Source organism: Uloborus diversus, chromosome 9 (genome assembly GCF_026930045.1).
Source record: "Uloborus diversus isolate 005 chromosome 9, Udiv.v.3.1, whole genome shotgun sequence".
Taxonomy (NCBI): Eukaryota; Metazoa; Arthropoda; class Arachnida; order Araneae; family Uloboridae; genus Uloborus; species Uloborus diversus.
Window position 1 is genome coordinate 118,883,571 of NC_072739.1, and position 18,582 is coordinate 118,902,152.

General features: G+C 30.5%; 2 protein-coding genes across 2 annotated transcripts in view; one reads left to right on the forward strand and one right to left on the reverse strand.

Annotated features, from left to right (window-relative positions):
• The window catches only part of LOC129229866 (serine/threonine-protein kinase ULK3-like), an 82,010-nt gene extending 68,380 nt beyond the window's left edge, over positions 1–13,630 (forward strand). Inside the window, exon 16 of the mRNA XM_054864245.1 lies at positions 13,573–13,630. The gene's annotated coding sequence lies outside the window, so the exon portion shown is untranslated. The remainder of the gene's footprint in view (positions 1–13,572) is intronic.
• LOC129230458 (GPI ethanolamine phosphate transferase 3-like) overlaps positions 1–18,582 on the reverse strand; it is a 30,032-nt gene that overhangs the window by 1,861 nt on the left and 9,589 nt on the right. Inside the window, exons 2-6 of the mRNA XM_054864857.1 lie at positions 17,710–17,882; positions 14,397–14,550; positions 12,604–13,848; positions 10,197–10,452; positions 2,337–2,635 (exon numbers count right to left, since the gene is read on the reverse strand). Of these exons, the coding sequence (XP_054720832.1) occupies positions 2,337–2,635; positions 10,197–10,452; positions 12,604–13,848; positions 14,397–14,550; positions 17,710–17,882 (2,127 nt within the window). The remainder of the gene's footprint in view (positions 1–2,336; positions 2,636–10,196; positions 10,453–12,603; positions 13,849–14,396; positions 14,551–17,709; positions 17,883–18,582) is intronic.

Consider the following 18,582-nt stretch of genomic DNA (forward strand, 5'->3'; position numbering starts at 1 on the left):
TCATCGGTACACCCTTAATAAGTACGCAACTATTGTGAACATTTTGCAGTATCTGTTTTCTATAATTTAGTTATTTTACTTCAGTTGGTTTCTGGAACTGTAATAACTATCATAAATCATGTTTGAGCTTATGCCAACCCCTCATGTATAACCAGTGGCGGATACAAGGAGAGGGTCATGGGGGTCATGACCCTCCTCTAAACTGTGGGCGATAGTAGTATCTGTCCACATGGTGTTCTAACACTTTATGAATAAAACAAAAACGATTTCAGTAGTCTTTTTCACTTCGTTAAATATTTTTGAAAGTAAATATTTGAACTATTCCTGTCTTTCATTGCTTATGAAATTAATTTAACGTTTATGCCCTATTAGTTGCTTTATTCCTGGTCAATTTTGTACTTTTTATTGACACCCAGGCAGTTGCAGAAAGTTTTTTGTATTCAAAACCGTAAGTTTGTTCATGGGGGGGGGGGGTATTCTTCAGTATGACCCCTCCCGTAAAATGGTAGTCTGTATTTGCCCCTGTGTATAACAGTTTTGCACAGTAGACTCCTGCTTAACCGAATCACCAGTTTTACCGGCGGTATTTCAAAAATTAAAAAATCAAATTAAAAAAAAAAACACTAAATGCTTTTTTTAAAACAAAAAAAAAAAAAAAAAAGGCTTAACTAGTGGTAATACAGTTGGACCTCCATATATCAAAGTAGCAAATTGCCGGAAAAAAATTCAATGTATAGAAATTTCTATACATGGAAACAATCTTATTTTATCATAAAAGTATCCTAAAACATTAAAATAAAAGCTAATTTTCGTGTATGAAACCCAATTTATATTTTATACGAGTATCGGATTAAATGAAAGTTAATGATTAAAAAATTAACAGAAATTACATTTTTACACCAACCATACATCTTCATATTCTTCGGCAATTCAGCTTGATCGTAACATTAGGGGATTTTCGTTTTAACAATAAAATCGGGAGAAAAGTAAACAATTAATCTACTTAACTTGAATGATTTTTACTGAAGCTAAAAAGACTAGAAATGCTAATCAACAAACAAAAGGATAATTTGAAACTGATTTATAGTGTTACTGGTTACAGCTAAAATTTGAAATAAACTTGAGGGAATTTAAGAACTTCAGAACGGAACAACGACTTAACTACACACCATTCAACCCCAGATTTCTTATGAGTTCCGAAGCAACCTTTAGTGTGAACGTAATTTTCTCCTCTAACCTTTATTTTTCATGAGACAAACAGTCTAAAGTGGAAAAAAAATCTCAATATATAGAGATTTTTTCGATATATAGAACAATTTTTCTATATAATAAACATAGAAATTTGTTAGGATTTCGATATATAGAAAATTTTGATATGTGGGAGTTCGATGTATGGAGGTTCGACTGTATACTCGTTTTGCAATAAAAAAAAATGATAATGAAAAGGGCTCCATTATATGAGTAGAACAGACTTGATTGGAATTCAGTTCAATTATAGAGACAGTCACAGAGAAAATAGGGCAGGGTTTGCAATCTGACCCCTGTCATATACATTCAGAAGGAATGACATTCGAAATGGCATAATATGATGCAGAACAACAAGCATCAGCTTCCTCATTGATGTAATGTGGTTTTAAAAAATTGTGAAATTATGTACAAGCAGCAAGTTGTCGAAGTTCCAACCTTCAGCCAAAAAAAAAAAAGGCTAAATTTTTTTGAGAATTCTTTTTAATGGAATATAAAAAGTTTTTGAATTAAACTTTCTTCTCTTTATTAATGCTTTTTAAAAATATTATTTTAATTGTTCAATGCAACTTGATTGTGTGATTAATTGTTTAATACCATTTTAAAAAGTGAATTTCCATCAATTACATAATTTTATTTTTCATTCTCCACTTTAACCAGTATTTTGCTTAACCAGATTACCCCCCCCCCCCCCCCAGCCCCAATTAAGCCGGATAATTGGGAGTCTACTGTAGTTGGAAAAATGGTTTGGAGGGACTCACCAAAAGAAAAAGTAGGTTGATACAAAAAATTATACAGTTGGCTCTTTGTTTAACGATGCTCTATTTAACGACAGCTTTTAACGGTCCTAGATGGTCCACTGTAGTGTTAAAAGCATTCTATTTAAGGACGCTTTCTACTTAAGGACGATTTTTTGTGGTCCCTTGAAAGTCATTAAACAGAGAGCCAACTGCATATATTACACCTGCATTATTTTAATAATAAAAACCAAATATTTCCAGAGTGAGGGGAGACCATCCCCAGCATCCACCCACCTAAACTACAGCACTGACATATAAAACATATATTATAGTTTAACGAAAAATACTTACCTTGAATCCGAAGCAAAAAAGATACTTCATATGGAGTTTTAAAAGTGACTTCGAAGAGCACATGTAAGGTTGTGGCCATGTTAATATTAGTGGTAGAGATAACCCATGCAACACATTTGAGCAAAATGTATTTAACACCACCAGTATTCCTGACAAAGTATAGCTATATATTTCTTTGTAATTAAGAAGAAATGCAGCATCCCACTGAATGGAAGCAAATGTTGGTTGATGTGCAGTTCCATAAAACCAGTATCGTGATGATAAACTCCAAACAATAGCATCTATCCAAACATGAGTTTCTAAACAGTAAAAAAAATATGGTGAGTATGGAAAATATGTAAACACATTATTTTCAATTAATTTTTCCAAAGCTTTTTTTTTACTAATTTTTATTTTTCAAAAATATAGCACAGTGAAAAAGGTAAATTAAAACTAATGTTTAAAACTCTGAATAAATCAATGAAACCAGTTGTAACACTTAACAGACTGGTTGAATCTGCTCTACATTTCTCGGGGTTCTTTGTATTTTTAAGGAGAATTAATAAACACGTATTTATGACTTTTTAAAGTTTTATTAAATTTACATTATATCTTATAGAGTATTTTACAAAGTTATTTATTAACACGACTGTTACCCAGAACATGAAAGATAGTACTATAGCTAACTAGCTGACCAGTACGAAGCATTCGTGCTCAAAATTTTTAGCCCTGCTGTAAAAGTGCCATGTAAACACACTAGATGTAAAAATTAACCCATTCGCCAGGTTGAAAGTTACCGCACTCAGTAACTCACGAACTAATTGAGGTAATGACTTAAAAATGCATAATACACAAAGTGCTTGTTTAAGGGGGGAAAAAACCGGAGAGTATTACCGCTGCATTAATTTTAAGGCCGTTGGTGTTAGCAATATGGTGGTGTTGTAAGCAAAATGCTTGCTTTAAACTTTTATTAAGGCAGACTGCCCAAGCAGGGACTCAAAATATAACTGCTCGGTTCTAAGCTTAATGCTCTACAGACTGAGTTATCTAGCTCTCTCTTTTAACAATGAGATCAGGAGTTTGCAATTTAACCAAACAACAAACTCATTTGGTTTATTAAAGTGTAATTTCTTCAGCAGTCTAAATGAATCGTTTGTTTATTTTCTGCCAAAAGCAGGAAAATAAGTCTTTAAAATGATACCTTACTTTTGAAGTTTGATGAAGTATTAAGGCATATGGCATTTCTATAAAAAAACACCCTTGAGAAATAACATATGAAGATACTTGGGGGGAAAATAACACAAAGTGCATAAAATGAAAAACTAAAGCAGCATGCTAAAATTCAAGAAAAAACATGACTATAAGTGAAGTAAACATGGATGAAAAGACATCCATAAGCTCTTTACTTTTTGCATTGAAAAAGGTGTTCCCTGAAACGCCGAAACACGTGTATGCAGTAATCTGAAAATTTGTGCTTTTTTGACATTGTTTATGTTTACTTTACTGTTCAGCACAAAGGTATTTATTTATCTTATAACTATAAGTGGCTTGCTCTAGGAAATCACAATGGAAAAACCTAAGTTAATGCAACCCATCTGTTTAGTGTTAAAAACTCAGTTATATATATTTTTTAACAATGAGTTTGGATTCATGCTAATTTGCAAACTATCAGATAACAATAAAAACAATATGAAATAATTCCAACATTTAATTAAAGCATTAAGGCTTAGGATTAACTGATGTTAGTAACTAATTGAACATATTTTTTATTCACAAATAAATACAATTGAAAAGTTCAAGATTGATAATTGTTTTTCATAATTATAATTGAAATAATCATGCATAATGTTGCAAACTCTCTTAAACCCACATCAGCCAATTCCCCACCCCCAAAAAAAAAAAAAAAAAAAATTACTGAAGCTATACCAGGGTGGCGACAGATCAGGGAAATCAGGGAGATCAGGGAAAAGTCAGGGAACTTTATTAATCACGGAAAAGTCAGGGAAATATCAGGGAATTTTGAAAAAATAACAAAAAATCAGGGAAAATTGATTTTATGAAGAAAAAAAATTTTTTTTTTGCTTTACAAAATTAAGTACTCTAATTCCCTACGTATTTTCCGCCAATTAACTGTTCAAAAAAAAAAGTAAAATTAATGAGGTGAGATTATACACTGCCGCATATTTGTGCATCTGTTTTCCTCAACGTCAAAGTATTGAATCTTACTTATTAACCACAGGATGAACGTCCTAAGATTGCTTTTGTGTCTGTTAGGTTGTTTATTTTACCTAGGGACTTCAAATCTCCTTTTACGCTTTCAATGCTACGTAAAATAAACAACCATACAGGCAAAGAGAAAGCCTTCATTAATGCCTTAGCTCCTTTGCCTTTATTCCATTGTCTCGAAGTAATTAGCGTGCTGTAATCACGATTTCAAGAAGAAATCTTTGGTTTTTGAATTAATACTATGAAAGCTTAAAAGTTATTACTTCTTCGCGATTTTAATTTAATTGCTAAAATTGAACTTTCAATAAAAAAAACTTTGTTTTTTGCCGTTATACTATTTGATGTCACCGCAGATTATAAAGGTTTTCTTTTGTTCAGACTGAAGTGATTATTTAATTTTACAACCAAGTTGTATTCTTCTTTTATATATTTTGAAATTAACTAATTTTTTTTTTTTCTTTTTTTCTTGCATTTCAAAGTTGTTTGTTACAAAAGCAATCCAAGATTTTTTTTTGTTACATACTGAAATCATTTGAAATAGAGTTAACATGTGTACTTAAATAAATATCTTAATTTTTTTACTGTTAAAATGCTGTATTCATTCATTAAAACCTATGTTCTTGATTAGAGAAAAACTCCCTATGAATAGATGTCGAATGGTTTCATCTGTTTTGCATAAATATGTCAATTAGTTATATAAGAATAACTACATTACTTCTATTCTTTCACTATTACTTGTTATTTTTGCAACAATTATTATACTCTTTGAAAACTTAGTTCAAAATAATTTCAATTACTTTTTAGTTCTATCATAAATACACATGTTTTTAAGAGTAATTTTAATAGTTTCTTAAAATTCTTATGCTAAGTGATTTTTGAAAGTAAAGTAGTTTTTTTTCTATAATCTTTCCATTGTAGAAAAATTTAATATACTGTTTTGTAGGTCCCCCCCCCCCAAAAAAATGACTTGATATGTTTTTTTAACCATTTTATTAAAAAAAGTAGCATCTTTTTAAAATATATCTTTAGTTCAACAACTTTACACAACTTAAAACGTTTAAAATACTGCATTTTATGCAAACACACAATGGATTTCAAGTAGAGCAAAGAAAGAAAACCATTATCATTGGTAACGTAAATCAGGGAAATTTGGTGAACTTAATCAGGGAAATCAGGGAAAAGTCAGGGAACTTTTTTTCACAGTTCCTGTCGCCACCCTGTATACTGCATAAATTGTGCATAAGTGCTTTTTTTTCTTTTTTCTTGTCTTCTCCAAAGATGGATTTTAACACAATTTTTGTAAATACTTTTAACTTGCTGTAGTAAGCCTATATATTTGGCAATAAGTTATAAATAATGATAACAAGTAGCACTTTCTTTGCTACAAAAGTTTTCTCTAAGAGACCTTTTTATGCATTGAACTGCTCTTAGCCAAGTAGATGGTTTTTATTTAAAGAAGCATTTACTATTGAACAATATATACAGTGGCTCCCAAAAGTTGTTCGTACACCTACGACTTTCAATGAAATAGGACTCTCTATCCATTGGTTAGAATTAATATTTCGGGATAGGTATTTAATTTTAAGATCTGTGATCAATTTTCAACAAAATTACATGAAGTTAAAAAAAAAATGTTAAAACTTAATTTTTTAAAAATCAAAAGCCAAAAAGTGCCGGAAATTTTATTTCACAAAAGTCTTTGTACACTTTAAAAAATATCCATATATTATTGAATAATCTAACTTTTTATTAAGTTATTATTTAGTAAAATATCATGCAGTATCAAAAACACCTTTTAAATGTCTGGGAATAGATTTTATTCTTTTTACTTTCTTTTTTGCGTAATTTCTGAGTAAATGTTCAACCACACTTCGAGACTTACTGTTTCTAGCTCTATTTTCGTTTCAAAGCCATATTTTCGTAATCTAGCCTCCAGATATCTCTAAATATATTACATTAAGTTCAAATCTGGAGATTGAAGGGGTATTTTCTAAACTTTTGGACAATTTTTGAGGCACTAGACATAAACGTTGAAAACTGTGTGCTTCTTATCGTTATCTTGATAAAAAACAAAGTTTTTTCCGATACTCAAATTTTCGGCTAAGAGTTTAAAATTCGTTCTTAAAATATTTAAATGAACAGCATGATTCATTATTTCATCAAAAAATTCCAACCTATTAAGTCTTGGTGTTGATACGCACCCTCACACAAAAACACCTTTACCGTCCTGGTTAACTGCTCCAACTAAGTTCTTAAGATTAAGTTCCTAATTTTTTCTTCTATTTACAATTATACAAGAATTTAACCAAAAATCTTGACTTCTTTTCTATCTGTAAGTAAGACCTAATTCCAAAACATTTTGAACTTATTTATCATTGATTTTGCGACAAAAAGCGAAAGCTTTCTGTTTTCCGCTGGGCCGAGAAAATTTCTGCGGGAAGAGGTCCCATTTAATCCAGCTAATCAGAGAACTTGGTGAACAATTTTAGGTGAAAATTAAGTGTAAAAATTTTCATTTAACTCTGCAGAAACATTTACAGCAATCAAATGTGTATTTTTCATTAATGTTTCAACTGTAAATCTTTGATCACGCTTTGTGAACTTCGCCAGTTGACCTTTTCTTACCTTGTTTTCGGTTCGATTCTTTTCTATAAGGCATTTTATCAAGCACTTAACTACAGAATGGAATAAATTAATTAATTTAGAGACATTTCAAACCAATTTACCGATACTGTGAGAAAAAAAATTCAAATTTCGAATGGCATTTGTTGTTTTTTACAAATACCAGCCATTTTAAAGCAATAGGCACAGTATTAAGGAATAAATAAACAAAAAATTAAAGCCAAATGACTTTTAAGGGTAAAAACAATGCAAAAATAATAAGAAAACGACATATGATAAATTTTAATCATGAATTAATTCGAAAATATTTGAGTGTACGAAGACTTTTGTGGCCTATTATTTCTCTGTGTCTTTGTTTTTTGACCCATTTCGAAAAGAAGATCCGTCAATATTTTGAAAAAAACTACAGGATTTTATTTAGAATGACATAGCAAATGATGTGAAAAAATATTGGACTTCATATTCGAATTCAGTTTTGCGTTATTTCGATTTTACTAAAAAATTTCAAAGTGTACGAACACTTTTGTGAGCCACTGTATATATATATATATATATATATATATATATATATATATATATATATATTGATACAAAGTTGACTTGTACTTTCCACTGTATGACAGATAAAGAAGGTAATTTCTTCTGCTTTGCAACTAGTTAAACAACTGATTTTTTCTGCACTAAGACTCACAAAAATCAACTTTTAATGTTCTTAGTCAGAGATGAATAGTTTATCTGCCCCAAAATATGTAGGGTTTAGAAACAGTCAAAGTGCTTATCAAAACAGAAAAGCTGAAAAATTGAAAGGGATGTGCAACAGCTTATCCGAAATTGCATTTAGGTATTGGCTTTAGTCAAAATAATGTTGAATGTGAATCCCAGAAATTCCAGAAAGAGACCATTTTTGTATTTTTCATCTTATTGCAAAGATGAAAAGGTGCCTTCAAATTTTATAACTTAAATTTACTATCATATACTATTAGTTTCAGTTTATTTCAGATCATTATCAACTTTTTATATAACCAAATTAATAGAAGGTGCTTTTCTTGTTTTTTCTTTCAATAGAAATAAAATCCTTAATGCATATACACATGGGCATCTGGTACTGAAAGTAGGTCTTACTGTGCATTATACCACTAAATAAAAATTAAATAAAGATATTTTAGAGATTTAAAAAGTTAATTAAAGAAAAGTAAATGTGAAGAGGGGGCGGGGGGACATTTTTCTCAAAACTTTGAAAAAGTGAGCTGGGTACCTTTTTGAACCAAACAATTTATTTTGGAAAAAATCCTATTAATCAATGGTAAACCTAGTAAATTTATTTCTTTTGAGAAAATATTGAACCCAATTATTTTAAAGCTTTTGATGATTGAATATTGCATAAGTTACTTTGTATTCAGTGATTAGGGTTGCTTTTTTAGTTTAATTTTGAATTCCCCTTTTGCCTTTCCAGAATTTGTACAGAGTAGACCTTCACTTTAAACAGGGGTTATGTTCCACGGAAATGATGCATAAATTAAAATCCTGTAAATTAAGATTTAAAATCAGTGTTAAAATAGGGGTGAGGTTCCATAGCAGAAAAAATACTTCATTTTAGTGATAGATATGATAACTATATGTAATAAGTTTAATGTGTGTGTACTTTTCTTTATGCAAGTTGTGCATTTGGAAAATGTGAAAGAGCTGATTATGACGTTCTTTTAGCAGTCATTAATTATTTTTCTCTGTAGTTTTATGTGGGGCATTAACACATCCATGATTACGCACGTCATTTCCATGAGGGGATCTTCCTTCAATAAAAATCAAAAAATCATTTTGCCATTGTCAGGGATTGGCTCAAAATTTTTAATGTGAAAGGTTTTTGGTTTTGTGTTATAGATGTCGGTATCCTAGTTCATTTCGTTCTCCTTTGTCACTTCTAATGGCTCTTCCTTTAGTGAGCTCTGAATTATGTATTACATTTCTTCTGGAAAGAGGCTTGATACTAATCGCAAAAAAGTGTCCAGTGACTCAAGCTCACTTATTAGCACTCCAAAACGCAGTTGATTATGTGTGATCTGCAATCCCATGAGTTTGGATTTTGAAATAGGGGAACATTTCATCTGTTTGCAATGCTGCATCCGCATGAAATAACATAAAGGTGTCCAATCTTAAACCATATAAATTAAACCCACATAAAATGAGGGTCTACTGTATTTACTTTATTTGTTTTGTTTTGTGCTTTTGCAAAAAAAAAAATCCTTTTTTTCTCATTCAAGCTCAACAATCGGGAAATCATAGCAAAACAGTGGAGAAACCACAGTCTTTCAATTAAATTTAAAACAAATCTATACAGTTGATGCAATAAAAAACAACAACAAAAAAAAAATATCTAATCAAATTTGCTTTTTCTCAGTGTACATTTAAAGCAGTGAGGAGCAAAGGGATATTAGTAGCAAAATCAAAAATTTGGAGATAACCAGCACAAATGGTAGGTGAATCTCTCCTCTGTCTTGGGGCAAGATATAGTACTAGTAGCCCTGGTAGGTTCTATTATGCAACATGATTTCGAAAAAAAATTCAGAAAGCCTACCTAGGAAGCTACATTTAAATGCGTTTCACTTAAAACTAGAAAATGTTCACTTACATCCCTTTGCTTCTCATTGCCTCATTTGTACTATATAAGTTAAGTAATTGATAAACATTAAAAATCAACTGATTCTTCTTCGTGTGTACTCATTCATTTCAATGCTCTTAAAAAATTGTCATAAAATTTATTTTAATCGAATTCGTGTTTTGCAAATTTCTATTATATGATCCATGAATGAATGATTTAGTTTTCTGTCTTTAAAAAAAACAAACTATACTGGACTGATTTATATTTGAAAGTAAATTTTATATCATATAATTGAAATTATCTTCACTTATAACAATTTAAATTGAATCATTTCCATGAAATAAACAAAACCATGAAACATTTATGTATTTTAAACAATAATTTCTAATGTTGAAAACAAATATCAGTCGAAAAAATTTTAAACAGAAATTACTTACCCATTAATTCTGAAGAACTTTCACTAAGTAAAATATACAAGATAACTGATAAGCTCATAAACATAACAGCAGGAGCCATAGCATCACCAGCTATAAGATATATCAACTGTAGAAGAATGAATAAAAAATAACCTAAACTTCCATTGTATATTTCCTTTGAAAGGGATTCCCATGGCTTTTCGGATAAAATTGGAAATATAAAAACTGCAATGCACATAGTTAAACTTGTGACTGTGACAAATCTTGTTAAAATTACCTGAAAGAAATATATGTGTTATTCTTCAGATAGTTTGAAGCACAAAACTGCAGCATACTGCCTTAAAATATTGATTATACTTTAAATTATTATTTACAAACAGTACTCATTAATGAAACTGTAAGCAGTACACACAAAAGAACTTGGTATTGTAACTAGAGTTGTTCTTTTCTTTCATTGTTTTTAACTTTGCAATTGCTTTTAATAAATAAAATTCTAAATCTCAAACTTCAAATGAGACATGTTCTTACTCCTCATTAAAGATAGTGCTCAAATCTCAGTAAAGAAGAATATATATATATATATATATATATATAAACTACACTCAAACCTGTTTTTGTGGTAGATAGGAACCGCATTGAAAAAAAATGCTCAAAATTACACTATTAAGCATTGGTTTTAAAGATATGTGAATTGAGTCCCAATTTGTGTGAAATTTTTATAGACCGCACAAAAACAGGTTTGAGTGTATTAATGAATGAAAAGAAGCAAATAAATAGCTGTTGTTTACAGATTGTTATCAATTTTTGGTAGCTTTCATCCAACAGATTAAAATATTGGGTCTAACATTATTTTTTAAATCTTGCAAATTTGGGCTAGTTAAAAAATTATGCATAAACTTTTCTTTTATTCATTATTAATACTACATCACTATTTTCTCTTAGTTGCTATCTGTTTTCATAAAATAAAAAAAATATGACAACAAGAATATTAGTAGAACTTCAGCAGAACGTCTCTTCAAATACGAAAAATTATTACGAATTCTGTAGGAGTTTTTAAAGCCTGCAATTTTGTTCTTTCTGCACTTTTGTACTTTATTGGGAATTTTTCTCACATATGATTGATAATCCTTACAAATTACAATAGCTAACAATGCTTAATTTATCAAAAAATATACCCTCAGATTTGTGGTGAGTAATATAGTTAGTTTAATCTGCTATATTTAGAACCAATAAATAAATTTAAAATATGAACTGACATCTAAGAATTATATCAGTATTCAAAGATGCCAACATATTCAAATAAGGGATGTTATTCGCTCTCGGTGGCACCAATGGATTCTATATCATGAGAAAAATGAGCACCAATGAGAAAATAATTGATACCAAGCATATTGACATAAGGTAGCCCAACCAGTGAATGAGCAGTTCGTAATTTTTTTTTTAATGAAGTTTCAAAAGTTTTTTCTTAGATGAATTAAAGCACCTATAGTCTGGGCTGCATAGTCAGGATAATTTTGCCAAGAGTTTGAGTTGGTCTCCAAGTCCAGAATCTGCCATGGCTGCAGAGTCGGAGTTGAACTGAGTTTGGGGTAAAGGGGTCATAGTCGGAAGCTCTAAAGTTCCCGGAGAAGGTATTTTTCTTCCTACTCTGCAGCCTGTCTATAGTTGGGTAGGAATAAACCTAACCTGACAAAATTGTAAAGGATACAAAGATCCTGATCACACCTTTATGTACACCACCAGTCAAACTTTGCATTAACTAAAGAAGCAAGGGGGTGTAAGAGGCAAAAAAATTTTGAGATAACCGGTACATATGGTAGAAAACCTCTCGTCCATTTAGGGGTAAGATTTGGTACTAGTAGCCCCGGTAAGCGTTGCTATATAGCAAGATTTAGAAAAACTTCTCAATGAAAACCTACCAACGGTTTTGAACTTTGCATGCACTTACTTAAAATATAAAAAAATTACACTTAAATCCCTTTGCTTTTCACTGTTTCAAAAAGCAGCAGGAATTTCTTTTTATAAATTTGCAAAAGAAACAACTAGAATATGATATGTTTATCCACCGGTTGGGTGTGTTTGTTTACTGAGTTAGTGGACTTTTTTTTCACTTCAACTATACCGCCCTCCCTAAAGAAAAAAAAAACTGACCCAGAACTGTTCTCCCAGTTTTTTTTTTTTTAAACTACATGTGTCAATTAAAACATTTTTTCTGTCATGTACAAAATGCAACAGTTTTTAATAAGTCATAAAGTTTTGAAAATGAAATTGTGCTTAAGTTCATTCACTGATAGTTCAACTCTACACAGTTACGTACTAAATTTCAGACAAGGACCCCCTCCATCAATGTTAAAAATGAGAAACAAATGTAAACAACACTCTACTACATTTTAATATGTTAGGTTTAAACAGATAAAATATTAATTACCTCGTTGCCTCTCAATATCTTGTCCACAACACCTGGTGATACAATGTTTAGCCACCACCGCAAACAAATGCACACACATCCAAAAAATATTCCATACTTTACACAAATTGCTGTGACTGTTGGTGATTTCAACGTAGTTCCATAATTTATAACTGTCAGAAAAATCGTCACAGGGATTATGAGGGATATTAATGATACAATGAGTCGGAATTCTTTGTATGTCTGCAACCCATGTATTTTTTCTAATGGTGTAATGAAATCTGAATTCACGCACGCAATCTGCTCTTCACGACATCTGTAGAAGTTTTGGCCCATTCTGATGCTTATCATAAGGCACATTAAAAGCAGAGGCTGTGATATAAGTTTCCAATTCCATTTTTGAATCCGTTTTGTTGATTTGGGTTTTATGTTGGTTGAAGCGAAGAATGCTTTTGTGGTATTAATAACAGAAGGACAAAATCTGTATAATATCATTGATTGCAAAAGAAATAACGCAACATGATCTTCATAAACTACAAAGCTGTTTGAAAAACTTGACAGGAAGAGAAATGTGATGACGACTGTAGGAAAACGAATAGCAGGTTTCAAATTGCTAATAAGTTCAATGAATTTTCGCTGGAATTTAATTAAAATTCCAATGATTACTATTAAAATTGGTAAACAGAGTATTATGTTTTGGTAAAAATACAAAGCTAGTAAAGTAAAAATAAGAGTTAGACAGCCAGCAATAGTTAAAAAACAGCCAAAATTCAGTTGTTCAGCAATCCAAAAATTGCAAGCTACTGAAAAGCATAGTATAAGGAGTCCTATAGCAATTAATTCAATATTAAAATTAGCCCACTTTTTAGCACAGCTGCTCCTTATGAAATGCATATAGTCCATGTACCCTTGCTGAATTTCTTTTAATATGTGTGAGCTTTTGCTTATGTCATGTGAAACAGATCTCCATAATTGAGATGTATTTTTCAGCATTTCATCAGATGTCATTATAAATGAACTGGATATTTCAGTGGAAATAAGACTGTAGGCTCTTAAGTATCGTTGCACTTGGACACAGTTTTCAGCCGCAGCTAACGCAGATCCTACTAATGGATCCAGTTTTTCATGAAAGCAGACACCATTGGTATTCAAACTGAAAAACCGAGGAATGATTGAGCCTAAGTTCGAGTATGGTATTGGTGATCCAAGCAGAAGTGAAAGTGTTGGAACAATGTCGATTTGAGCAGCAGAAAGTTTATCACAAGGCTGAAAAGAGAAAGAAAAGTCAGAAAATTCCATTTAGTGTTATTTATTGTATTAAGAAGTTTTGCTTAAAGTTTCTTCAATAAGAAATTTTGAGTTAGAAATTTAAAATACCCAATATTATTTGGAAAGTTAAATACTTCATTCACATAAGTTTTTTGTGATTTCTACTACGTTTGATAAATCTGCATTTAATGCTATAGAGTCATTAGTGCAAGGGGCTATTCAAAAAAGCAAGTAGTCGAATGATGAATAAATAAAATTAGTAATCAGTTTTAGTTTTCATGTTTGAAGTAATAGATTAAATAATTAATTCTAAAGAACTATAAATGATGTTATTTCAATATGATATGGGTGAAATTAAAAGAATTGAAAATGTAAAGGGAATCATTCACACAGCTTATAGTTCTATAAAATAATACAGAATCATGACACATGAGAAATAATTTTGAATCATTTAAAGGTAAACTTGAAGCAATTTATAAAAAAAAAGGTTTAGGTAAAAAACTATAACTATTAGCGTATTTTTTATTTCTAATTTTACCACTTACTACAATGTCAAACAGCAGCTTTGAAGGACTATATGCGAACAATGCTGTAGAAGTCTCTGAAAAACTGTCCCCTCCATGATCACCACTCTTAGTCATCCCATGGTCACCAAGTACGATTAAAAGAGTATCAGCCTTCAATGACTCAATAAGTTTCCTTAAAAACAAAGAACAATGTATTTAACAATAAAAAGTGGAATACAACCATTTAAACAAGAATCTCAATACATAGAAAAATATTTGTTAAATCCATTCATTTGCAAAGTTTAAATTCAAGCTTCATGTAAAAATTTATTAAGTAAAACAACATTTTTTAAAAAACTATTTTCATCACTTGGGAAATAATTTTATCCTTCTGTAATTATTCCCCTGATTACATCTGAGGAGACTATATTAAAAAAAGCTCACTAAACCTTATTTTTTAACAGCTACATTTCATACTTTTAGAACAATATACACCAAACAAGATTATTTTCTACCAAGTTAAATTATTTTAATGCAGGCATAAGTTAATCACATATTGAAAAGATAATTATCTCTTTATAGCAAATAAAAGTAAGGTTTGAAAGAAATTCTGGAAGGAAGTCTGTGGCGGGCGTACCCCATAGCACCTACAGCCTTGAAATTTTGTACAAAATTACTTTGAGCCCCAGGGCTATGCACCTAGAGTTTTATTTTTTTAAATTGTAATTAGTTTTTTGTAATTAAATTTTTAAACTCTAATTTCGCGCAAATTGCCTATTAAAGGGGTGAAAAATTACTTGCACATATTAATATTAGGGCCATTCCACGGAAAACGGTAATTTTGTCCCGCACGTGACGCTTCATATATTTCATAAAAAAATAATAATTTAAAAGGATGATGAACACAATTTTAATGCTTAAGAAATCACAAAGGCATGTCTGGCATCTTAAGCAAAACCTTTCTTCAAAAATTATTTATTTTTTATAAAAAATAGGAATTGTCACATGCGGGACAAAGAAAGGATTTTCAATGGAATGGGTATATTCATATTTTTTTTCAATGGTTTAAATAATTATTTCTAAACTATTGAGATATGTTTCCTTTACGTTGGAACCATAGCTTTCAAAATCTACAATTTTTTTTGACATTGCTGTATTATTAGAGTTAAAATATTAGCTTATTCATAAGCAAGTTACCAGAGCTTGACTTTGGATGTCCCACACCTGACGCATGTAACAAATTTTATTTAAAATAACAAAATTGTTAAATAAAAATATAGTTGTGTCAGGTGTATCTTCTTATCAAATGTAAAGATTAAAAAAATTGCTTACCCCTGTTTCACTAAAATATTAAGGGATATGACGAAATGTTAATGAAATTTAAGCGTATTTTTGTCCCGCATGTGACGGTGGAATGGCCCATTGTATATCGTTGGAAAGGGTAGAATGTTCCGCATTCTATGCTATTGGTTTCAATGCTATAACTTAAATACGGCGAGAGTTATTCACATTTTTACCTCGAACTTTTTTAGGGTTAGCTAACATTTAGGCACTACTTTCTTCATTAAATCTATCAGTAAAAAGCGAAGGAATTGTCCCACAGTTTTCTTTTGACACCACTGGAAAGAGTGGCTTTTCTTACTCCAGATCTAACTCGACCTATGGTCGAAAAACTGACCTTCTATCTCTAAAGGAAAAAAAAGTTACAAGCTGTTAAAAATCAAATTTGGATAACCTAATTTTCTTTAAAATTTTTGATGTTTTATTTGGCGTTGCCATAGTTGTGTCTTTTCGATTTGTATCTTTCTTCTTTCTTATTCACAAACATTAAGGCAGCGTTAGAAATTACTGCTGGTCCATTGGTCCCAGATCAGTGAAGTTTGCCTGGGACCACCACAAAATAAGAATCTGGTCTGTGGCACCGTTGACTATTTTTGATCACACTTGGCTAGAAAAAAAATTCAAAAGCATTAGCCTTATCCAAACTGATGGTTAATTTTTTTTTACAATTAATTTCTTTTTCAAATAGCAGTATATAATTTTAAGTCGCAGATTAAGATTTCAGTCAATATAGTCCTATTCTGGACAGGGGAACCCTGAAACTAAGTAAAAATAATCAAATTAAATTCTCAAACTTTTGGTAGCCTATTTTAAACGCTGCTACTGAAAATGATTTTCAGACTGTACACTTGACTGTTTAGGATATACCAGATTTAAATGTTTTATTGCCAAAAAAAAAAAAAGATTTTGCATTTTGAAACATTAAGTATATTAAAATTTTTTTATCAGTTTTAATATTATTTACTTTGCTCATTTGTTTAGTGCTAAGCTTAAATTGGACCAGTGATGTCTGCGGTCCAGTACATATTCATGTTGACTGATCTGAAGGACCAGTTGGATTTTTTACTAATTTCTAACGCTGTTTAAGGGCTGATTTTAAAGGAAAATCTTAGGTTCAACTCAATTCAAGTCCCGAGCTAAAGAGCAAAATATGTTACTAGAATACCAATATGAAAGCGACTTTCAAACGTATAAAGCTGCAGTTTTTCAATGCTCATGAGCCCTTTAGCCCTTATGGCTCTGCAAGTTGGTACAAGTTATTTTGAAACCCGGGGAAGGGGTGCTTTTTAATCCAAAGGGAGCTCATAATGCATTTTTAATCTGTTTCTTTCTAATTGACGATTTAAATCTGAAGAATTTCAGCATCCATGTGATGAAAAATTATTACATCATTTAATTTAAAGTTTTTTGCCCCTACATTGTTGGAGTAAGTAGTTGATATTTAGCTTTGCGTGGAAACAAAATGTTAGAGGAATAACATGTGAATGAAACTGCAATATATTTGGCAGGCATAGAAGCAACTCCAAAAAGGAAAAAAAAAAAAACCTGGACATTTTACAAAAAGACATACTATGCAACTAAAATCAAATTAAAATGAGAAAAAGGATTGTTTAAAGACAAAAAAATAATAATAATAATAATAATAATAATAATTAATTAACAAAAAAATAATTATAAATAAAAAAACTAAGTGCTTAATTCTTTAATACTTTGGCAAAAAATAGTAGCTACCAATAATTTTATAATCACTTCATTCGAACATTTAAAAAAGTCGATTTTAAGTTTTTGAGTATCGACTATTAAATAACTATCAACTTGTAAGTAATCTAAATATTTAGAAAAGATGCAAAATTATTCAGATCTCAAACATGGCATGCATTTTTTTTTATCTCCAGATATATACATATTTCTAGACATACCAAACATAAAGTTGTTCAAATATGCTGCTGAAAATTTTGTCAACAAAATGCCCCCTAAAATATAAGGTGTATGGTTAAAGGTTTTAGCTTACTGAATGACAGAGTTCATCTGCTGTAATTTTCTTGACATTTCAGGATGATTTGGTCCATATCTATGTCCGCAATGATCAACTCCAAGAAAATGAGCAATGATGATATCTGAATCATTTTTCTCTAATTCCGTAAAAATATGACTTATGATTCCACTATCTACAGTGTCAAGGTCCTATAAAAGTACCCAGAAGAATGGTTAACATCATTTTTGATTCGCTCAGTTATAATGACATAATGGATGAACATTTCATACATATATACAATTTAAAGATTAAATACTAATCCATCATAATCAACTAGTGAAAATGTGAGCAATTTTAAGCTAGTAACAAGAGCTACTATTGAATTAAAGGTTTTAAAAAACTCCAATCCTGACAGATGACCTCATATTTAAGATGAATCTTTTGGTCAAAACTAAAAAGTTTTAGAGAACAGAAAATGAATGTAATCAAAACTACTTGGCTTTGCTAGTGGCAAAAGCAGAATCAAGAGGGAAAATTAAAAATCATTCAAAAAGCCTCGCTTACTAAAATAAAGCATTATTTTATTTGTTAATCATGGCTCCACTAAAGTTCTGCTTACGGGCCTTGCCAATAGGGAAGTTTTTGATTTTTCAATTTTATTTTTATATGATAGAGTAACATGTATGAACATCATAGGTGAAAAAAATATTGCGATACAATATTTTTAAAATTAATTTTTAATGTTCAAGCGATTGTGACGTCAAATCAGGGTTGGCCGGATTGGACCCAATTGGGTTGGACCCAATGGTTTTTTTTGAAAAAACCCATTTAAAAAAACCCATTATTTAGCCCACTTTTGGGTTTTTTTTTAATTTTCTGAGAACTTTTTTTTTAAATATAATTAATTTA